Source organism: Tachysurus fulvidraco, chromosome 3 (genome assembly GCF_022655615.1).
Source record: "Tachysurus fulvidraco isolate hzauxx_2018 chromosome 3, HZAU_PFXX_2.0, whole genome shotgun sequence".
Taxonomy (NCBI): domain Eukaryota; kingdom Metazoa; phylum Chordata; class Actinopteri; order Siluriformes; family Bagridae; genus Tachysurus; species Tachysurus fulvidraco.
In genome coordinates, this window is record NC_062520.1 from 23,107,023 (window position 1) to 23,128,780 (window position 21,758).

Consider the following 21,758-nt stretch of genomic DNA (forward strand, 5'->3'; position numbering starts at 1 on the left):
CAGATTTATTAAAAGGTATTCAAGGTATATGTCTTGGAAACAGTGAAGTAATTGGATAATCTCTTATAAAAAATAAATAAATAAAAACGAATTCATTCATTAAAAAAATGCTGTGCAGTATTACGGTTTTAGCATAAGTAGCATCACCTAAAAAGATCATCAGATGATGGATTGCATTACATATTTGGAGGGAATTTTCAGGCTTGTGTGTGTATATGTTTAGTTTTGAGGCTGTGAATGAGGTTAGGAAGACTCTATAGGCTGTCTGAACAGTGTATGCAGTTTCAGGCCTGGCCTGGTTTAAGTCAGAAAATCTGACCTGGAAAAGAATCTAAAACTATCCAGCTTCACAACCTAAGCCTCCACTGACAGCAAGCAGAAGTGCAGCAAGACATGGTGTCCATAGAGAACAGAGGAGAGGAGAACGAAGGAAAGATAAGGGGAGGGGATAAGACTGGAGGGTAGAAAAGTGGAGAGGAGGAGATGAGAGCAGAAGAGAAGAGACCTGAGAGAAGAGAAGAGGAAAGAGTAGGAGAGAAGTGAAAAGGCAACGAGAGGAAAGATCTGGAATTGAGATGAGATTAGTAACAGGGGGTAGGAGGGGACCCCGTTTTAATCAGGAAAGAAATATAATAGCGAAAAGAAAATATAGAAGACAAATGTAATTAGACAGAGATAGAACAAGACAATGTCATTAAAAGGAGAAGAATTATTGTAGAAGGCAAGTCCAGAGAAGCCATGATGCATTGACTTGCATGAACATGCCAACATACAAGATTTAAAGAAAGAACTTAACTTCTAACTCAATTCACTATTAAAGGTCAAATTAAAAAGTCACGTCAATCTTTATGTTCCATTTGAAATAGTCATGTTTACATTTAAATTTCCAGTATTTGGCAGATGCCCTTATCCAGAGCAACTTACATGATCTCATTTTTATACAACTGAGCAACTGCTGGTTAAGGGCCTTGCTCAGGGGCCCAACAGTGGCAGTTTGGTGGACCTGGGATTGAACTCACAGCCTTCCGATTGATAGCCCAACACCTTAACCAATACCACATGTTCAATGAAAAAAATTTATTAGATATTCAAGAATCTGCACTATTTCTATGTCCTTTTCAAATGAAAGCCGACATGTTTTCATGATAACAAAGTTTCTTCACGAGTGATCTCTTCTGTTCTGCTCTGATGGATTTGATCTAAAATGAGGTAAAAAAAAAAATAAGGTTTTGCACAAACTTGATAACATTCCAAAGATTTTACTTTTCAATGTGGTTTTTTTGTGTGTCAATAATAGATCTTGTATTGGATAAAGCGGTAGAAAATGAGTGAGTGAGTGAGTGAGTGAGTGAGTGAGTGAGTGAGTGAGTGAGTGAGTGAGTGAGTGAGTGAGTGAGTGAGTGAGTGAGTGAGTGAGTGAGTGAGTAGATCTTGTAATAAATATGTTGCTATAAATTAGAAAAGACTGCAGAATTGACACATTTTCATTAGTACTCAGTCATTTCAAGTCAAGAGTCAAGTCAAGAGGCTTTTACTGTCATTTTGACCATATAGTATAGCAACACAGAGTATTTTGGACCCTGCAGTACAGAATATCATTGATAGAAAATGCTGAGCAGTTGGAAATTGTCATTATTGGACCGGTTATAATATATATTAAGATAAGGGTTAAACGTTCCCCTCTGTAGTTTTACATATGACCTTGTTTCTGGATAAACAGGAAGATTGAATGGAGATTGCTGGTGAACAACAATTTTCAACTCACCACAGACTGGGTTAAGTTCTTTGCTCAGATAGGGCAGTTTTTACACATTTAAGGTTCTTGTTTTTGCAGCACTGTGTAGCTTTGGCTTTGGGTTGTTGTCCTGTTAGACGCTCAACTTACAACGAGTGTTTTTTAGACTGGAACAGATTTGTTTCAAGGATTTACAATACCTGGATCCATCAAGCTTGTCCTCAACTCTAACCAGCATAAAAAGTACTCATTTAATGTGTTATTGTCAATGTGACAACATAACAAACATTAACAGAGCCGTTTTCATGATATGAGGTTAATAATGAATGTCAATAACAGTGTCGCTAACAAAAAGTTAAATCGATAGTTAACCTAAAAATGAAACATCTGTTTTCCTTTATTGACCCTGATATCATTTCTAACCCAAATACTACTACTTAATATTTTCATAATATAATATACTTTTTCCACTTACAGCTTTATTTTAAACAATGGCAGAAGATCATTATAAAGCGAATTTAATGTGCACTATAAAGGCACCATATCTATACTCTAAAACTACAGTCCAAGAACTACCGCATAAAACTATAAATCAAAGACCGTTAGATTCCCAAGAGTTGTGAAGCACATTTAAATATGTCAAAAGGATTCGATAATGTTCTTTGATGAAGTCTTTTGTTTCTGCCACTGTCTTTACTGCTGTTTAAAGCAGGACTTAAACATTCTTGCTGATGAAGCTGCCGAGAAAGCAAAACCCCCTCTCTAAGCATCTCTCCATTTCACCTCTCTCCAACTGACTCGTCCTCATCTTTTCACTTCATCCTGGCTGACTCCCGGAGGGTACAGAGTGATATAATGGGACACCCTCAGTTCCCTTGCCTATTAAAATACAACATAACCTCCTTACTGTAACTGTCCCTGACTCTTATCTGCTCGTCACCCTCTAAACCATTTTACTATAGAATTTCACAAGCTTTTCATTTCAAACGCTTTGGATAATCAAATAGAAACTCTTCATCCTTATTGGTCATAAGATATAGACATTTTAATTGGTGTGTATATTTCTGTGAGCCTGTGTTCTATTCTGTGATACAAATGCACATCATATGACTATGCTGTAAATAAATTGAGCAATTTCAGCAATTACCTGACAAATCTTGACAGATCGTGTATCTAAAGCTCTGTGTCTTTTGTAATACCGTAAGGTCTCATTTTGCTTGGGGTCAGAGTGTACCATATGCTATTGATATAGCTTCTAAAAATAACTGATTTCCTCATTAGGGATAGAGGAAGAAACCCTAGAGAAAAGAAGCATTAGAAAAGAGAGGAAAAGGAGCAAATATACATTAAAGTAAGTACTGTGAGTACTGTACATGCACATGGAGATTTATATTTTGCTGTGATGGTTTTTTAAGTGAGTAGGAGCGAGATTTTGATTAGTTCTGATAATAGAAGCAGCAGTGTGGTGCAATGGGTAGTGTTGCTACCTCACAGCTCCAGGGGTTCTGTCTGTATTCAGTTTTGGTGTAAGTTTTCCTCATGTCTGGTCCAGGTTCTCCAGTTTCCACCCACCTCTCAAAAACATTCTAGTATGTGGACTGGGTATGTGTGAATAAGTGTGTGTGTGTGTGTGTGTGTGTGTGTGTGTGTGTGTGTGTGTGTGTGTGTGTGTGTGTGTGTGTGTGTGTGTGTGTGTGTGTGTGTGTGTGTGTGTGTGTGTGTGTGTGTGTCCTTGTTCCCAGGATAGGCTCCAAATCCTGACCAACCCTGATAAAGCAGCAACTAAAATGAATGAAAGACCAAGAAAGCTATACACTAAAGAAAGATTAAATCTAGGACACACAGGGTTTTCTTCTCTTTCAGAGAAGGTTACAAGTTAAAATGCCTTCAGGAAGATAAGAATCCTTAATGTAACCCTGGAGAAGAACTTTTCTCTGATTGAATGTGTGCAAATAATTTGCAATATAGTAAAACCTTTTTCTTCAGTCTTCTGTCTCTGATTTTTTTCCATAGAAAGTAATAGTGATATCAAGCACTCTCAAAAAGTGTTTCTGAATTTATGAATCTCTTACAGTGAAACGCTGCGTTATTATTATAGAACCAAAGAACTGTTTAGAATTTATTAGTTATCGTTACTGTATATGTCAAAAAAAGATTGGACCTCCCTTGCTGCTCTGAGCTCTGGTACTCACTTAGAGTACTGCGTAGACAAGGGGATCCCCAGGAACAGAATCTGTCCAGGAGAATTACATGTGTCCAGGTCAGAGAAAGTGAATTTTCCCCATCTTACTGATTCTCCATATGAAGCTGAGATTTATGGATGTATAAAGTGATGCATGGTTTATGCTTTTGTTCCCGAGAAATAAGCATTGATCTGTGGACAGGACAGGTGCACTGCAGTCTTCTAAAAGCCCAATGCCATTTCATAAGTAAGTGGTTGGTATTTAAAAAAAGAAAGAAAAGAAAAGAATGAATTAATGGTAGAAGAAACCTTTTTGATCTTCTCTGTTCGGTTACCTTACCTTACTGCATCGCTTCTGTATGGGGAGCAGAGAGTGCGCAGAAAGAAAGAAGAGCGGGAAAATACGTATGCGTATACGAGGGGAGAGAGAGAGAGAGAGAGAGAGAGAGAGAGAGAGAGAGAGAGAGAGAGAGAGAGAGAGAGCAGGGTTTTTTAAAAACCGGACATCTCTTCTGTGAGGATCTCGGCTGTGCTGGCAGGATCCTCTCGTCTCTTTGGAAAGGGTGAGTTCGTTCATTCTCTTAACCCGTGTGTGTGTGTGTGTGTGTGTGTGTGTGTGTGTGTGTGTGTGTGTGTGTGTGTGTGTGTGTGTGTGTGTGTGTGTGTGGTTTGTCGTGATCTTATGCACGCTTCTACTACATCATATAGGATGCATGTTAGGAGTTCCGCCCTTTACGCAGATGTTACAGCTGGAAAGCCATAGCGTCTGCACATCTGGAGTATTGTGTGTAGGTGAGAATAGAATTCGCAGGAATTTTAACGCGAGTGCTGTAACGTCTCTCTCTCTCTCTCTCTCTCTCTCTCTCTCTCTCTCTCTCTCTCTCTCTCTCTCTCTCTCTCTCTCTCTCTCTGTAAGTACTGTACAGTAGTAGCTACTGTGCCGCATGCGTGTAAGTGAAACCATCCATATGCCACAGGGACAAGATCTGGACAGTGTGCTGTATGGACCAGAAAACCATTCCGAGGACAGAAACCTGTCTCTAACTGATATAGTTGACGCATATTAGAACAGATGTTGTATTCTTATGACGTAAGGTGAATACCGGTTAGTGTTAAAAGGTACAGACAGATAGATAATCAGATGGTAGTGTACAGTTTATATGCCTGTGTGACTGCTGGTGGGATTAATAATGGACTTTTTTTTCTTTATTTCTTTATTTTTTCTGGGTTTTTTTTTCGTTTTTCAAATTCGTTCTTTCTATTATGCGATCTACGACGTTGGCGTTTGGTGTTGCAGAGCTCATTAATGTTCAGTGGGCTCATTATTAGGATAAGATATGAAGAGTAACGTTCTTTTAGTGTCTTTTTATCTTAGCCTGAAGAATGCAGACGGGAGTCAGCAGCTGAGTTGAACTAAGCGCGCTCCCGAGAAGGCGCGGACTTGCGCATTGGTCTGATCTCGTTTTTTTAGGCCAAGGACTTTCCATACCTCAGCCTTATCCCCGAGTCTCTCTCTCTCTCTCTCTCTCTCTCTCTCTCTCTCTCTCTCTCTCTCTCTCTCTCTCTCTCTCACTCACTCTCTCTCTCCCTCTCTCTTTTCTTTCTTTCTTTCTTTTTTCTTTCTTTCTTTCTTTCTCTCTCTCTCTCTCTCTCTCTCTCTCTCTCTCTCTCTCTCTCTCTCTCTCTCCCCCACACACACGTTCTCTCTCCATCCTTTAATAATTTCACCCATGTTAGTCACATTTTGGTTATGCTTTGTGATCATTTGAGAAGTTAGTTGATGTGACATCGCTGCTTCATTTCATGAAAGTCACACCTGACTTGACTTGAGTTTGTAGTTGTGCTCTCTAAGTTTAGTTTAAAGATTAAATTCTCTTAATAATTCATTTAATTTTTTATAGTTGCAGTTTATTCCCTTAGACTATCAGAATCCTTCGCTGAGTGTACAAACTTCTTGACAAATTTCTGTAGTTACAGAACAATTCACTCACTTTCAGTAAGCACTTCATCCTGGGTTTGGGGTTGCAGCGAATCTGGTGCCAAGTCCAGAAGGTTGGGACACACCATAGATGTCATCCCAGTCCATCACAGGGCACCATGCACACATACTCACACCAAAGCCAATCCATCTGCTACAGTTTTGGAAGGAGGAAGGAAACTAAAGGACTTGGTGGAAACCAAGCAGAAGTGGGAGAATATACACAAAAACCACACACCGGTAGTGACCCAATCTAAATATAAATAATTGAATAACTATTAATCTGTCCAATCTGGAGTGAAGTGAATCATATCACATGTTCCCTGGTATAGACTCTGGATCGTCCTGTTTTGTCCTTTATCTAGGTCCTTTATCTATGAAGATTGTTTGATTCAGACAGACAAAATGCCTGCATGGCCAAATACTGTTTTTATTCAAATTAATATAAGAAATTCTGCAGTCTACATGAGTGCATAGCCTCCCGCTGCAGCAGCACACACAGCCTGAGGGGACCGTACAATAGCTGTAGGGTGCCTATTGTCCTTACACTCTCTCTCTCTCTCTCTCTCTCTCTCTCTCTCTCTCTCTCTCTCTCTCTCTCTCTCTCTCTCTCTCTCTCTCACACACACACACACACACACACACACACACACACACACACACACACACACACACACACACACACACACACACACACACACACACACACTTCCTCTTTATACTGTCATGTAAGGACATTTAACTGGCTTGTGCAGTGTCCATTTGAGCCAAAAGGTTATTTTCTTGGTGCTAGGAATCACCATGTTTTCTCCAAATAGAGCATGCATCTTTTTTGTTATTAGCTTTTACAGTGTAGTTCCTACCGTGTTATTATTCACATATTATTCATACACAAACACTGACTAAAGAATATATATAAAAAATACCTCTTTGAGCATCTGATCTTTACAGTTCAGCCAAAAATGACATTTAGTCAGTTTTCGTCCCAGACCATTAGCATAACCAAAACATAGAAATAAGTCTTTAGAGAAACCAGAATGGAAGCACAGGATAACAACTATAACAACTAAATTAGATTTACTGAAGTTTAAACCATGGTATAAGGATTTTTACACTTAAACCATAAGTAATTTAGCAGTTTCCTCCAGGAAACACAACGCAGACAAGCACAGCACACCACTGGACTACTGCATTCAGCCTTTTTTTAGCATGTGGTGATATTTGTCTTGATTAATGAGATTTCCTCAAAACCCCAAATTTCTGTGAGCCTCTTTCAAATGAAAGAAGCGATAAGTAGTTCAGTCGGCCAGTGAGCATAACTGCCCTGTTACTTATTTTGTCCAGAATTTTTTGCCCTATTTTGAATCCATCGCTGAAGCACATCACGCGTGAGTGTGTGCACGTAAAACCTATTGACTAAATCAAAAAAGGCAATTATGCTCTGATGTAATCTTATAAATATTTCTAATTTGTATTTAATTAACACAATATTGTATATAAAATCAGTTTATTTAATAATCAGTGTGTCAAAATATACCAATTAAACAGCAAAAAAAAACTGCAGCTAAAACCTAAATCTTTCCTCATCAACTTGCCAACAATAGTAGTAAGATTACTTACTAAACTGACAGTTGACGTGATTTAAGCAGCTTATAAGGATAACTTCTTGCTATCAGGTGTGACCTGCTGGACAGAAACTCCTGGACTGATCAACGACCCTCTTAAAAATGATACATTACATGGCCAAAAGTATATGGACACCTGACCATCACCCTCCCTTGTACATATTGAACATCAAGATATTCGAGATCAAGTCCTCCTCTCGTGTTATGTCGTCCTCCCCCTTTTATGAAGGGATTCCACAAAATGATGTTGATGTTGATCAAGAACACATGGCATGGAATTAGCGTATTCAGTGTGGTTGAGGTCAGAGCTTTGTGCAAGTCACTCAAATCAAAATCTTCTGCTCTAGTTTTGGGTCTGATAGTTTCAATGAAGGGAAATCTTCATTTTATAGCATAATAAGACATTCTAATAGTGTGCTTCTAACTTGGTGGAAATACAATGGCCTGGGGTTATTGTTCCATCTCAGCCTGCTGCTATGCTCATAGACCCCACCAGGAAGTGAATGAATAAAATGATAAAAGAATGAATGAATGAACGAATGAATGAATTTATCAGCTGTAAGTGTAACTACAGTTTATCTTTAGCCTGAGTGGCTATACAGGGGTGTCAACTAAAGTGGCTAGCAAAGTTACTGTGCATGATACATTTAAACCAGAACCAAACACACTAGCATACTGTATCAGTTTTACCACAGATTGATCCACCACCTTAATTGGTGGTCAGCAGTCACCAGATACTGTACGGTTGCTGTAAATTCAAGATATTTCCTTTTTTTGTTGTTACACTAAAATAATTTTAAGGAAGTGTGCGCCAGTGGTTCAGGTGCTGCTGAAGTTGTCTCACAGCTCCAGGATCCCTGGATGGATCCTGAGCTCATTTATGTGTGGTGTTTCTTGGCATGTGCTTCCCATGTCTATATGGGTTTCCTGTAGGTTGTCAGGTTTTCTCCCACCTTTTAACAAACATACAGTATGAGAAGGTTGTTTGGGTAAGTAAAATTGTCCCTTTGTGTGCATGCTGCCGTGCGATGCTCTGGCATCCCATCTAGGGTGTATTTTCATCTTGTGCCCAGTGTACTCCTGAAGGCCTGGGGTAAGATGTCACCCTGACCAGGATAAAATGAGTGAGTGAGATTTTTATATATAGATATTTTTCTTTTCTTTTTTAATCCTTGCCTCTTCTTTTCTAAATTACTTTCTTAGTTATTGACGCAAGTAACAACGTCAGTATGTTTTTATTACACTTGCTAGCAAAGACGAATAAAATGAGGAGATTTCAGGATGAGATTAACATTTACAGTGAATGGATATGAATATTCTTAGCACACTGCCATGCCCAAACACACAAAGAGTGCTGGCCTCACATCTAAACCTTCTTTTTTGAAACCTTCTGTCCATGCAGAGCTTGGCACACACCACACTCACCCAGCAGGTTTCCTCTAGCTGCCAGGCAGAACTGCAGCACTGTAGCAGTCTCTGATGGCTGCCTTGGCTTCCAAACCCCCAACACTCCCCCCCTTCTTTCTGACTCTTATCATCCCACTTTATCCATGTCTTACTTTCTCCCTGTTTTAAATTAATATGCATGCTCTAATCAATCTAGTCATGTATATTCATATATCATAGCTGTGGTGGATGTGATGGCCTCAGTTGGACTTTGATGTAGCTCTTACTCCAGAGGATTATCAGCTCAAACGCTGCAGATGGCCTGTAGCCTGCATCTGCATCATCTGTCTCTATTTTTTTTTGTATCCATGCTGTCACTCCATCTTTCTCTGTTCCTTTCCCCTCCCTTTCTCTTGCTTTTTTGCTTTTTTGTTCCTTTCGCTATATCTTTCCTCTCCTGCTCTCTCTCTCTCTCTCTCTCTCTCTCTCTCTCTCTCTCTCTCTCTCTCTCTCTCTCTCCCTGCGGTACGTTGTTCTTGTCTCTCAGGGCGCTGCTCTGAGTCACCAGCTCTGGAAGACAGACAGGAGATAACAGTCTGAAAACATTCATATGCAGATTCATACACAAAAGTATATGCAGAAACACATACACACAGAATTGCTGCCTCTTTATCCCAGTATATAATACGGCATTTATATCTTTGTCACTCTCACAGTAGTCATATGTCTTTATGACAGCGATCATTAAAACTCTGGGTTCAAGCCATCTGTATAACAGGGACAGAAAACGGCACATCAGTGATTAATTAAGCATTGATCAACTGTTTGGCTGGAGAGAGGGAGTGAGAGCAGCATGTGGGGTCAGCGACAGAGAAGAGGTCTGAGAGAATACGAACAGACAGACGCTCACAGTGCCGTTATCGTGTTTAGTCTCACTGCAGTTGCATTCTGCTGTGCTGGACTACTGGTTCATGTTTACTTACATTCATTCACATAATGCATTGTTCATGCTTTAAACATTTTTTATGATCACTGACATGCAATGAGAAAGATGTACAGTAAATGATGCTCTGTACAGTAAATGATTTTGTGTGTGTATGTGTGTGTGTGTGTGTGTGTGTGTGTGTGTGTGTGTGTGTGTGTGTGTGTGTGTGTGTGTGTGTGTGTGTGTGTGTGTGTGTGAGCATATAATTCCTAAATAGTGACTACCCTTTGAAGCAGAACTCTGTACCTCACTGCATGACTATGACTCATACAGAAGCTCTGTGTGTGTGTGTGTGTGTGTGTGTGTGTGTGTGTGTGTGTGTGTGTGTGTGTGTGTGTGTGTGTGTGTGTGTGTGTGTGTGTGTGTGTGTGTGTGTGTGTGTGTTATATGGTATGTATGGTATGAAATTTTACTGCACATGATAAGTGATTTGACTGTAAACTTTTATAAATGTCCTATAACGGAAGTTTCTTCTAAAGTTTGTACAGATTTATTTCCTTAGATTTAACTGTCAATAAAATGATCCACTTGAAGAAAAACCCCAGTGTTCGTGGTGCTTAGTGGAGCACGAGAAGAAAAAAAAACACTAATAATGCAGACCTGCCCACATCTAATCAATCAGGATAACGAAGAGTCGATATTTTCCAGTCAGCCATTTTAAATTCAGGTGTTCTGCCCTGATGTGTGTGTGTCTTTTGCTTTGGAAAGAACACTAAAGGGGAGTTTTAAAACTCTAAGTTATTTTTGCTTATCCTGTACCCATATCGGTGTTTATACAGTAACTTTAAAGCTTAGATCCATTTTTGTACTCGGTTTGGTTACGATCACTCCCATGTACTTAATTCGTCTGCTTGTGTGTGCATGTGTAGATGAGCTCATGCAGCAGCAGGGCTCTCACTCTGCTCTCCACCGTGTTTGGGGCGTGCGGACTGCTGTTGGTTGGGGTTGCCGTGGCAACCGATTATTGGCTGCTAATGGAGGAGGGCATCGTGCTGCAGCAGAACCAAACCATAGACGTCAAGATGGCGCTGCACTCCGGCCTCTGGAGGGTGTGCTTTATAGCAGGTACACACATACACTCTGATTATTAAAATCCGATATTATGCATGCTAATTTCTGAACACTGTGGGATATGCTGCATGCACCAAATGTGGGTGTGTTACTGATAATGTAAAAAAAAAAAAAAAGACGTTAGACTTTGGGTGAGAGGAAAGGCATTGGTCTCTGTCTCCACTCCAAGAATGCAAAACTAAAGAATTGTGAGTATGATGTATGTGGAAAAGGTCAGTTAGTGCTTTCCCTCCAGTGTGTTCAGCTGCTCTGAGAAGTTCCATGAGCAGCAGTTCACAAGAAGCAGAGGTTTCTCACACATGCTTAATTTGCATCCAGTATAATGGCAATGAAGTAAAAATATATTCATTCATTCATTCATTCATTCATTCATTCATTCATTCATTCATTCATTCATTCATTTTCTACCGCTTATCTGAACTTCTCGGGTCAAGGGGAGCCTGTGCCTATCTCAGGCGTCATCGGGCATCAAGGCAGGATACACCCTGGACGGAGTGCCAACCCATCGCAGGGCACACACACACACACACACACGCTCTCATTCACTCATGCAATCACACACTACGGACAATTTTCCAGAGATGCCAATCAACCTACCATGCATGTCTTTGGACCGGGGGAGGAAACCGGAGTACCCGGAGGAAACCCCCGAGGCACGGGGAGAAAATGCAAACTCCATACACACAAGACGGAGGCAGGAATCAAACCCCCAACCCTGGAGGTGTTAGGCGAACGTGCTAACCACTAAGCCACCGTGCCCCCCTGTAAAAAATTAAAAATATATATATATATATATATATATATATATATATATATATATATATATATATATATATATATATATATATATATATACAAATACATTTCTTTTTTTATAATTTTGAGATACTAAAAAATACAATTGAAAATTTTTTTTCAAAACTTAGTACCTTTAATAATAATAATAATAATAATAATAATAATAATAATAATAATAATAATAATAATAATAATAATAATAACAGAAAGCTTTATTAAAGCAAAGTGCAGCCGGTTGTGAAAGCAACCAAAACTGTGAAAGCAAGGAACAGAGCTCGAACAGAAAAGACTAAATTTGCACTAAGTGAACTATTAAAGACACAACACCACAATAAAGCTTGATAATAAGGTGCTAAACTTGGTGAAACAGGACATATTGCAGATAGTAGTTTGGTGCACCAGCTGGGAAGTTCAGGGGAGTCCTGGACAGTTTTAACCCTTATAAATTGTCAGCTTTGATAAAGGGTGTTAGACTGACAAAGTTTTTGAGTGCAATACCCTTAGTGTAGCCAGAAGGACACACGACATGCTCCACAAGACGGTGATGTGGAGCGATAGCCACCACAAAGCCAGCAAGAAATGGGGGACTGCTTTTAGTGAAAGGGAGGACTGCCTTTTTCACAGAAGCAAGAATGTGGACTGATGTGTTGAGTGATGATTGACACCTGACATCAAACTGGGTTGCGTAGTGGCGTGAGGTGACGCAGGGAGACAGAGAGATACCCATGAGCTGTCATGGCAGAGAGGCAGGGGGACACCCAAAGCAGATCAAGCAGGCAGACGACATCCTCAGTGGAGCAAGAAGACAGTGACAGCCAAAATGTGACAAGAAGGCAGAGCAATGTCCTTAATGGTGCATGGAGGCAAAGTGACATCTGATGTGGGGCAAGGAGCGAGGGAAATCTGATGTGGGGCAAGAAAGCAGAGTGATGCCTGAAGTGGGGCAGGAAGGTTGGGAGATGTCCCCAGCAAGTATATTAGCCCCCTCTATAAATACATTTCCTGAGGAAACATATGGCATCTGGCCCAGCAAGGGAAGGGCCTCGCTCTGGTCAAGCTACAGTACTTCACCCTGGGCCCATATGCACTAAAACAAACCTACCACATGCATGGTACTGTAGGTCCAGCCTTCTCACATGTCATTTGTAGACACTAACCAGGATAACTATGATCAAATAATAACTGTACTTTGTGGAACATACATCAGTGCAACAGAGGCTTGAAAGTCAGGTGTTGAAATCTAGAGACTTAAATGTCGATGCTAATCAGGGAAAAATGAGACACAGGTGCAAGTGGTAGAAATAGACATGTGACGTATCGGGGCTGATTAGGAAGGTATCACAACACCAGTCTGACAAACTACACCATCTCCTACACATAGTGCATGGATACCAATTAATAATGTAAATGCACTTTTAGAAAGAAATGCTTACTGGATTTTTCTAGTTTTCTAGTCACAGCAACCACAATGTAAACGTGTAAATCAATCGCCAGGACTAAACATTATAGAGCGTAATATGACTGCTGGAAGGACGCACATATGCCTTCAGAGAGTCAGATACATACATCAGATACACAATATATCCCTATATTAATGCTCTAAAAAGATGGAAGATGATGGAAAAGAACACAATGAAATAATAAAACAGCAGAAAACCTCAAAGGCTAGGTTTAGTGTTGGCTTGAATCTACAAATGCTCTGAAGCTGGATGATTCTAACACATCAGTCACAGAGATAAGATGAATGTGCCGCGGCTCACATCATTATAACGAAGCCTTTGACAAAGAGCACATTCACTAATGAGCACTGCCATTTACTTGGGATGGCTGTTCACATCCAAATATCACCCCACATCTCACCTGTTCCTAATGAGCTGCTAACAACCCAGGGAAACTTACTGTACACCACCCAATTATCAACCCTTCATCCTCCCCACTACTGGAATAATCCATTACCATCTATAAATGTAATATTAATATACTATTCATCATATTTTATTGACTGGGGAAATAGAATTTCTGCATCAAATACATTTCTTTGCACTGACTTCCACTGTAGAAACACTGAAGTCATTCTATAAACTTTTTTTAGATGTGTTTTTATACATGCAAACTCAACCTTGTTTGTTAATCAGGATTACACACGTGTGTGTGAATTGGTTGTATTTGTACGTTCTTGTGTATGAAATGCTTCAATACTTTCCAGTTTCATGTCCTCTGATCTTCTCTTTGTCTCCTTTTCATCACGTACTCACCTGTTTCTTCTCTCTCTCCCGTTCAGGTTCAGAGAAAGGAAAATGCGTGGCCTCTGAATATTTCACCGAGCCAGAGATAGAGATCACGACAGAAAACACGGCAAATATTCTTAGTGAGTAAATGGAGAGAGATTTGGAATTTTCCTGCTGGATCTCAGACACACACCTGACGTGTTTTGTTCTTTCTTAGAAATGGTGCGGACAGCTACTCCTTTCCCCATGGTGTCTTTGCTCTTTGTGTTCACTGCCTTCATCCTTAGCAACGTGGGCCATATTCGCCCGCAGCGCACCATCTTGGCATTTGTTTCCGGAATCTTCTTCATCCTGTCAGGTATTAATCACAGTTTCATTTAACTTTAACATCCTCTGTAGATTATTTTATGACACTTGACACTCAACTTGTCCCCTCATCTGACTCCAGCCTTATTTAAAATTCTTAAGGTTTTGGTACAAACCACAAACTATTATTTTGCCTTAAGTCAACCTAGTTTTGAGAAATAGCTTCTTACTAGTAGCTGTAGCATGTTTTTATTACATAAGTCAAGATATTAGCGCCATTTTCTTCTGCTTGGTATATTTGATTTCGGGATGCAAAACTATCAGTCAACAGTAGCCATCTGTTTACCTCAGTTTTATCAGTTTCTTTATGCATGATTGTCAACAAAACTGCATCTAGCTTGAATTTAAACATTGGACATATGTTTAAGGCTGTACATTTCGCAAGTTACTAGTTATACTTCACTTTTTTTAAACAATGAAATTAATGCTGCGTTAAAATTGAGTTTATCAGTTTGAACATGAAACATCTTGTCTTTGTGGTGTATTCAGTTCAATTTGGGTCAAAAAGGATTTGCAAAGTCAATGTATTTTGTTTTTATTTACGTTTTACACAAAGTCCCAACTTCACTGGAACTGGGATTTATAATACTTTTTTGAAGCAGCTTTATACCACTCAATAAAGTCTATAATCCTCACCAGTCTATCTGTTACGTCCCAAACCGATAGACATCGGTGTCTTCTTGGCGATGTAAACAATCATGAACGGTTCTAGTGCTAGAAAATCAAGTGAAAATGACAGAGGATCCTCCACAATTCTTTTGGTTTTACACATTATACTGTACGTATTTCCATTTTGTCTCAGTGAAGTGAAGCTTGGTGAGATCAGATTAACTTTGTTGTATTTTATCTTCTATAATATCGCATTTCAGTTTGCTCGCATGTAATGAGTTTTATATCAGACTAAAAATTCAGCTTGCCTAAATTACAGAATTATGTATAGATCATGATTATCTTTATGTTTTTGTTTTGTTTTTTTGCAAATATTCACTCATTTTGAATTAGATGCCTGCAACATGTCCCAAAAGAGCTGGGATAGGGGTAACAGGTGAGTGTCATGACAAGGATCATCCCAAAAGGCTCAGTCATTCACAAGCAAAGATGAGGCTGCATGAGCAAATAGCAAATAGTCCAACAAGAAGAACAGCATTTCTCAACATACAATTGCAAGGAATTTAGGTATTTCATCATCTACAGTCTGTAATATCGCAAAAAGCTTGGAGAAAAAAATTTGGAGAAATATCTGCACATACTGTAAGCGACAAGGCCGTAAAAACAACAATTCAATTTCAGTTCAATTCGGAGCAAATTGTCAGACATTGTCTCAAAGCAGCTTTACAGAAGTATAGAAACAGAAGAAAAAAATTTCATAATAATGACAGAAATAAATGAATACATACATTTTAAGATTAATATTAATTTAAAATTTAATATACTATATATCTCTAACATCTTTCCCTAATCTGCAAGCCTGGGGTGACGGTGGCAAGGAAAAACTCCCTGAGATGATATAAGGAAGAAACCAGGTTGTGAGGAAGCAGGTTCACAAAGGAAACCCATCCTCATTAGGGTGACACTAGACAGTTAATAATGTAAACATAAATAATGTCATTTCTCCGACACTGAATGTTCGTGACATTCTATCCCTCAGGTGGCACTGCATCATAACCAGACCTCATTGTGTTGATATTATTACTTGGGCTCAGGAACACAATGGAAAACCATTGTAAGTTAACACAGTTTGTCACAACATCTAGGTGCAAGTTAAAACTCTACCATTCAAAGCAAAAGCCATACAGGAAAAAGAAAGGTTGTCAGGACCCTGGCAGAGGTGGTGCGAAGACAGACCCGTACGCAGGATAGCTTCAAATGAAAGAGGTTTAATACATTAGGAAGACAAACACACCACGCTACACAGGGAACAAACAATATTATCAATGAAGCAAGGCAACGCGGCTCACATATATACAAACAGGGGTAATCACACACAATAGGGAACAGGTGTGATGACCGGGAGGAACAGACAATGACAGGGCAATCACGTGACACAAACAAACACAAACGCACATGGCCATAAGTCTGCGTGGATCCATGACGGATCTGCGCTAATCCCTAACAAAGGTGATGTAACACAGTGGTAAAAATACCCCTGAACCAGCTGGGTTGGAATGTGTTGCAGGCATCAAATTCAAAATGAGTGAATATTTGGAAAAAATAATTAAGTTTATCAATTTGAACATTAAATATCTTTTGCAATGTATTCTGTTTGTATTTATGTTTTATACAACGTCTCAACTTCATTGGAACTGGGGTTTGTGCACAATTACACAACTAGGTTATCGTAAATTTTTTTCCCCGGTTTCAGTTTTTACATCACAAAAAAAATCTGCCATTTTAAGGAGGTATCAATACTTTTATATCCCGTTTATTATAGAAAAATACAGGAAAAAAAGCATTTATTGTAGCTTTTACCTACAGTACAGACGTAAAGTTTGGACACACCTTCTCATTCAAAGAGTTTTCTTTATTTTCATGACTATGAAAATTGTAGATTCACACTGAAGGCATCAAAACTTTTACATCACCAAAACTTGTGGACAACTGAATATCACACCTGTAAGTGCTTGTTCCAGATTCCAGATCATTCCATCATTCCAGATTTGTCCCCACTTTACAGTTATAACTAATCTTCTGGGAAGACGTTCCAGACTTAGTGGGGTCAGGAACTGAGGAGTTCTGCTACATAGTCAGGGCTCCAGCTCATCCCAAAGGGGTTCAGTAGGAATGAGGTTAAGGTTCTGTGCAGGACCTTTAAAAATCTTCTACACCAACCTTGACAATAGAGTCTGGCCATAGAGTATATCGTCATAATGCTCAAAAACTTCCCTTTTGTGTAAATCCTGCAGATTTCATTTCTTTCAATTTTGCTTCTTATACACACATTATTACAGAACATGATAGAGATTGAAGGGTTTCCTTCGATGTGGACTGAGAATGTGAAGAATGCCTTATTGTACTGTAAATATCTTTAAATCCTTTATCACTGTGTTAGCTGGCAGATGATATTTACTACATTATGAGACAACTTAAATCTCTTTACTGTATATACTGTACCTGCATTTAAATATATGATTGCCCAAAATTTTATCTAATAACATACAAAGCCAGACAATATACCTTATAGTTTACTAACACAAATAGAATGAATGACTGAATGAATGAATGAAAGAATGAATGAATGAATGAATGAATGAATGAATGAATGTTTAAAGCATAGAGGTCTTTCTATATGATGCTTTATTATCAGTCTTAAATGGAGTGTGGCCATCCCATCTGCATTTGATTAGAGTTGTCTTGTTCTATATTAAAGCCCTTGTCTTATCATTAAGACTCTCCATCTGCTATTGTTTATTACTGTCTGGCACTCACGCATTTGGGCTCTGCTGGAATTACTCTAATGACTCTGCTAATGATGCCTTCTCTAATCTCTTAAAATGTTGTTTGGGTAGTGTAATAATTTACAATGCATATAAGGTAAATCAAATATGAGGATTTTTTAAAAATATATATTTTGATTGTGTTGCTACAAAACTGAGCTGGATGAAACAGAATGAACAGGCGTCCAGCTTTAAGAAAAGAGAGAGAGAGAGAGAGAGAGAGAGAGAGAGAGAGAGAGAGAGAGAGAGAGAGAGAGAGAGAGAGAGAGAGAGATTATTTTTTCATTACTTGTTGTAAAATGTTCAGTGAAAATAACTAACCTGCATCTTCTTGAATATTTCTAACCTGGTGTGTAATAGACAATGAGTCATTTTAAATTAAGCCTGTTTAAAGGTCTTTGTAATTATTCATTCCTCTTCACATCACATTATTATTACCTTTTTTTTAGTTTAATTTCTGGGCAGCATGTTTGTTCATATTTTGGGTAATTATCAAGCTGTTCATAAGCTGTGTCGGTGCAAAGATAAACGGAACCTTTGATCACTTGTGAAACACTGCTAAGCTGGTAGAGAATGAAGCAGGAATGTGAGCGAAACTAAATATTTTTATTTCTTTTTCCTACAGTGGCTCCATCTATTCGTTCATGGTTCATGGCAACATAAATAAGTTTACTGGAAATCACTGATAAACACACAAGCATGCGTACACACACACACACACACACACACACACACACACACACATACACACACACACACACAGAGAGAGAGAGAGAGAGAGAGAGAGAGAGAGAGAGAGAGAGAGAGAGAGAGAGAGAGAGAGAGAGAGAGAGAGAGAGAGATGAGTATTTTATGACAAAATATTACATATACTGTAGTTTAGATAAAAATCGTTTCTCATCAAAATGTAATTTCATTGCTTATGCTTAATTGAACTGAAACAAGTTTCTAATTAATAGTTTGAACCACTGACAGGAAGAAATAACTGAAGTATTACATTTAATTTAATTCAAGTCGAAAACAATTTGTCCTACAAAATAATTTGTGTTATCACAACTCCCTTCATCTACATGGAAATGATGTTGGTTTTATATAAAATAAATTCTAGTTTTTTAGGGGGTTTGAAGCATCATGAGCATCAGTTTGGCAACATAAAGTGGCTCGCTTCACGTGTCAGAATGTACCAGTCTTCAGCTGTTGTGCGATGGGGATTGTGCAGGAAATATCAACAGATGAAGGAAAAAGAGGAGAATATGAGTTAATAGGAAAGCAAGAGTAATGAGTTCCATTATTCCATATATAAGAAAGTTCAATTCAACTAATAAACAACACTGCAGTTGTTCAGAAAAATAAAATATCCCTTTAGAAATAAAAATATTAAATAATCTATGCAAATGTAACAGGGCATAACAGGAAAAAAGTAAATGCTGATCTTTTCAGGCAAGACAAACTTTTTAAAACATAGTAAAAAAATAAATATACGTATGTTTATTAATTAACTTGGAAAAAGTTGTATTGTAGTGATTTGCTTTCCTAACATTGGCATTGGGATCCAAATCCTGACAATAGCTCATGTACCCAACTAACTTTACTCCAGTTAACACACAGTGTTTTTTAAATCACCGTACTGTAGCTTTAACCTTGAATCTGAACAAGAAAGAGCTTCTTTAATCTTGGCACAATCTGTTCCCTCAGCTTTCCAGCTTCCACTGACACACTATTCAGGAAGAAAAGAAATTCTCCCACCTTTTTTTAACCTTCATGTCAGTTGCAGTTAGAAGGAAGAGCATGTGATGCGTTAGATTAGCGGGACATTCTATGACTGAACTAGGAGTGTGTGTGTATGTGTGTGTGTGTGTGTGTGTGTGTGTGTGTGTGTGTGTGTGTGTGTATACGTGTGTGTGTGTGTGTGTGTGTGTGGTGTGTGTATGCATGTGTGTCTGTGTGGTGTGTGTTTGTGTGTGTGTTTGTGGTGTGTGTGTGTGTGTGTGTGTGTGTCCAGCTCTCATATAGGACATACATTGCAGCAGGGTGCCTGTGTGAAGCGATGTATCCAGATGGAGTTCATGTCCTGATGTCCTGCCTGAGGCATGGTGTCTGTGTGTGTGTGTGTGTGTGTGTGTGTGTGTGTGTGTGTGTGTGTGTGTGTGTGTGTGTGTGTGTGTGTGTGTTTGCATGTGTATGCAGAACGTGTTTGAAAGTACTAAGCAAGGCTTAGTATGTAAAGCATTATGTAATCTTGTAAGTTAATCTTTTTATTCATGTATTTTACCCGTGCTATTTTATTTTCCCATGATTCTTGTATAACTGCTGATGGTTTGAAATGGATGTGACATGGACTTAATCCTAATAAATTAATCCTAACATACATAAATCTAAGTGTAATAACGACACGACACAACAGTCCATTACAGGAAGTTTTATAGTCTGGAATAAAAAGGAAATCAGCCCCAGAGTTAAACTTTTAAGTTTCTTTGTTATTTGACTCATGGCAGTGGTTTGTTTTTTGTTACATCAATAAAAAAAAGCCATCCACTTAAAGCCATGGCTTCTCTCAATGATCTAGAGATTTTGTGTTTGTTGTTTATGATCTCTCTCCTCTCTCTCTCTCTCTCTCTCTCTCTCTCTCTCTCTCTCCCCTTCTCTCTCTCTACCCTTCTCTCTCTCTCTCTCTCTCTCTCTCTCAGGTCTGAGTCTGGTGGTGGGATTAGTGCTCTATATCTCCAGTATAAACGATGAGGTGATGAACCGGCCCAGAGAACCGGAGCACTTCTTTAACTATCACTATGGCTGGTCCTTTGCGTTTGCTGCCAGCTCTTTCCTCCTCAAAGAGGTCTGACATTTCAAAAATGATCTATTTCTTACACATATTTGTGTCAAACTGATTGTCCCAGCTACACAAGTTAAGATGTTTAAGACATACAACTCCTTAGTAAATTTGCTCCCCACTTACCTGAAGTGCTGCTTATTTTATACTGTGAATGCAATGATCACAAGTCTTCAGCATTTCAAGCAATTTCAGTTCCTACTTGGTTATTATTATAAATGCAGATACTGTATGAGAAGGCAGTCGGTGATCACTTCAGTGAGATTGAGCTCAGCCTGAGGACCAAATCTGTTTGGAAATGAAGGTTGATTAGATCTTAATAACACTTGTTTTTCACTAGTGCAGGGGCAAAGGGTTGAAATGAGGAAAGGAAAGGAAAATAAAGGAAAGGAAAGGAAGGGAAGGGAAGGGAAAGGAAAGGAAAGGAAAGGAAAGGAAAGGAAAGGAAGGGAAGGGAAAGGAAAGGAAAGGAAAGGAAAGGAAAGGAAAGGAAAGGAAAGGAAAGGAAAGGAAAGGAAAGGAAAGAGGTAAGGAGGGGATTGATTTTGAGGCATGAAGCTGTCAGTCAGCCATTTTGTCTATGTGTTCTGCTAGAGTAAGGATTTAGCAAAATTGTAGTACTGGCTGAAACTATTTATTCTGCCTGAATCAGCAGGGTCTCCTCACTACCATGATATCACGGTTGCTTAGGGAGCAATTTGTGTGTGTGTGTGTGTGTGTGTGTGTGTGTGTGTGTGTGTGTGTGTGTGTGTGTGTGTGTGTGTGTGTGTGTGTGTGTGTGTGTCTGTCTGTCTGTCTGTCTGTCTGTCTGTCTGTCTGAGAGAGCAAGCTAAAGAAAGCGTACTGATTTGAAGAGCTATTTTCAAGACAGAAATTGCTAAAGCATTAAATCATTGCACCATCTCACACATTGCATTACAGCTCCATCACTTACCCACTGAAGGAATAATGAGACAAATGAGAGCTATATTTTTTCTTTTATGTCACCCTTTTCACACATATTTCTATGACAATTGTGTACAAAATGAAATTAAATGTGTATTGAAACACAGTCTGTTTCATTCATGTCAATTTCATACACTTTCTCCCACCTCATCTCTCTCTCTCTCTCTCTCCTTCTCTCTCTCTCTCTCTCTCTCTCTC

The 21,758-nt window shown here is 39.0% G+C and overlaps 1 protein-coding gene across 1 annotated transcript in view; it reads left to right on the forward strand.

The window, feature by feature from the left end:
- Positions 1-4,334: 4,334 nt before the first annotated feature.
- cacng7b (calcium channel, voltage-dependent, gamma subunit 7b) overlaps positions 4,335-21,758 on the forward strand; it is a 24,167-nt gene continuing 6,743 nt past the window's right edge. Inside the window, exons 1-5 of the mRNA XM_047810691.1 lie at positions 4,335-4,480; positions 10,761-10,956; positions 14,042-14,128; positions 14,206-14,346; positions 20,476-20,621. Of these exons, the coding sequence (XP_047666647.1) occupies positions 10,761-10,956; positions 14,042-14,128; positions 14,206-14,346; positions 20,476-20,621 (570 nt within the window). The 5' untranslated portion in view covers positions 4,335-4,480. The remainder of the gene's footprint in view (positions 4,481-10,760; positions 10,957-14,041; positions 14,129-14,205; positions 14,347-20,475; positions 20,622-21,758) is intronic.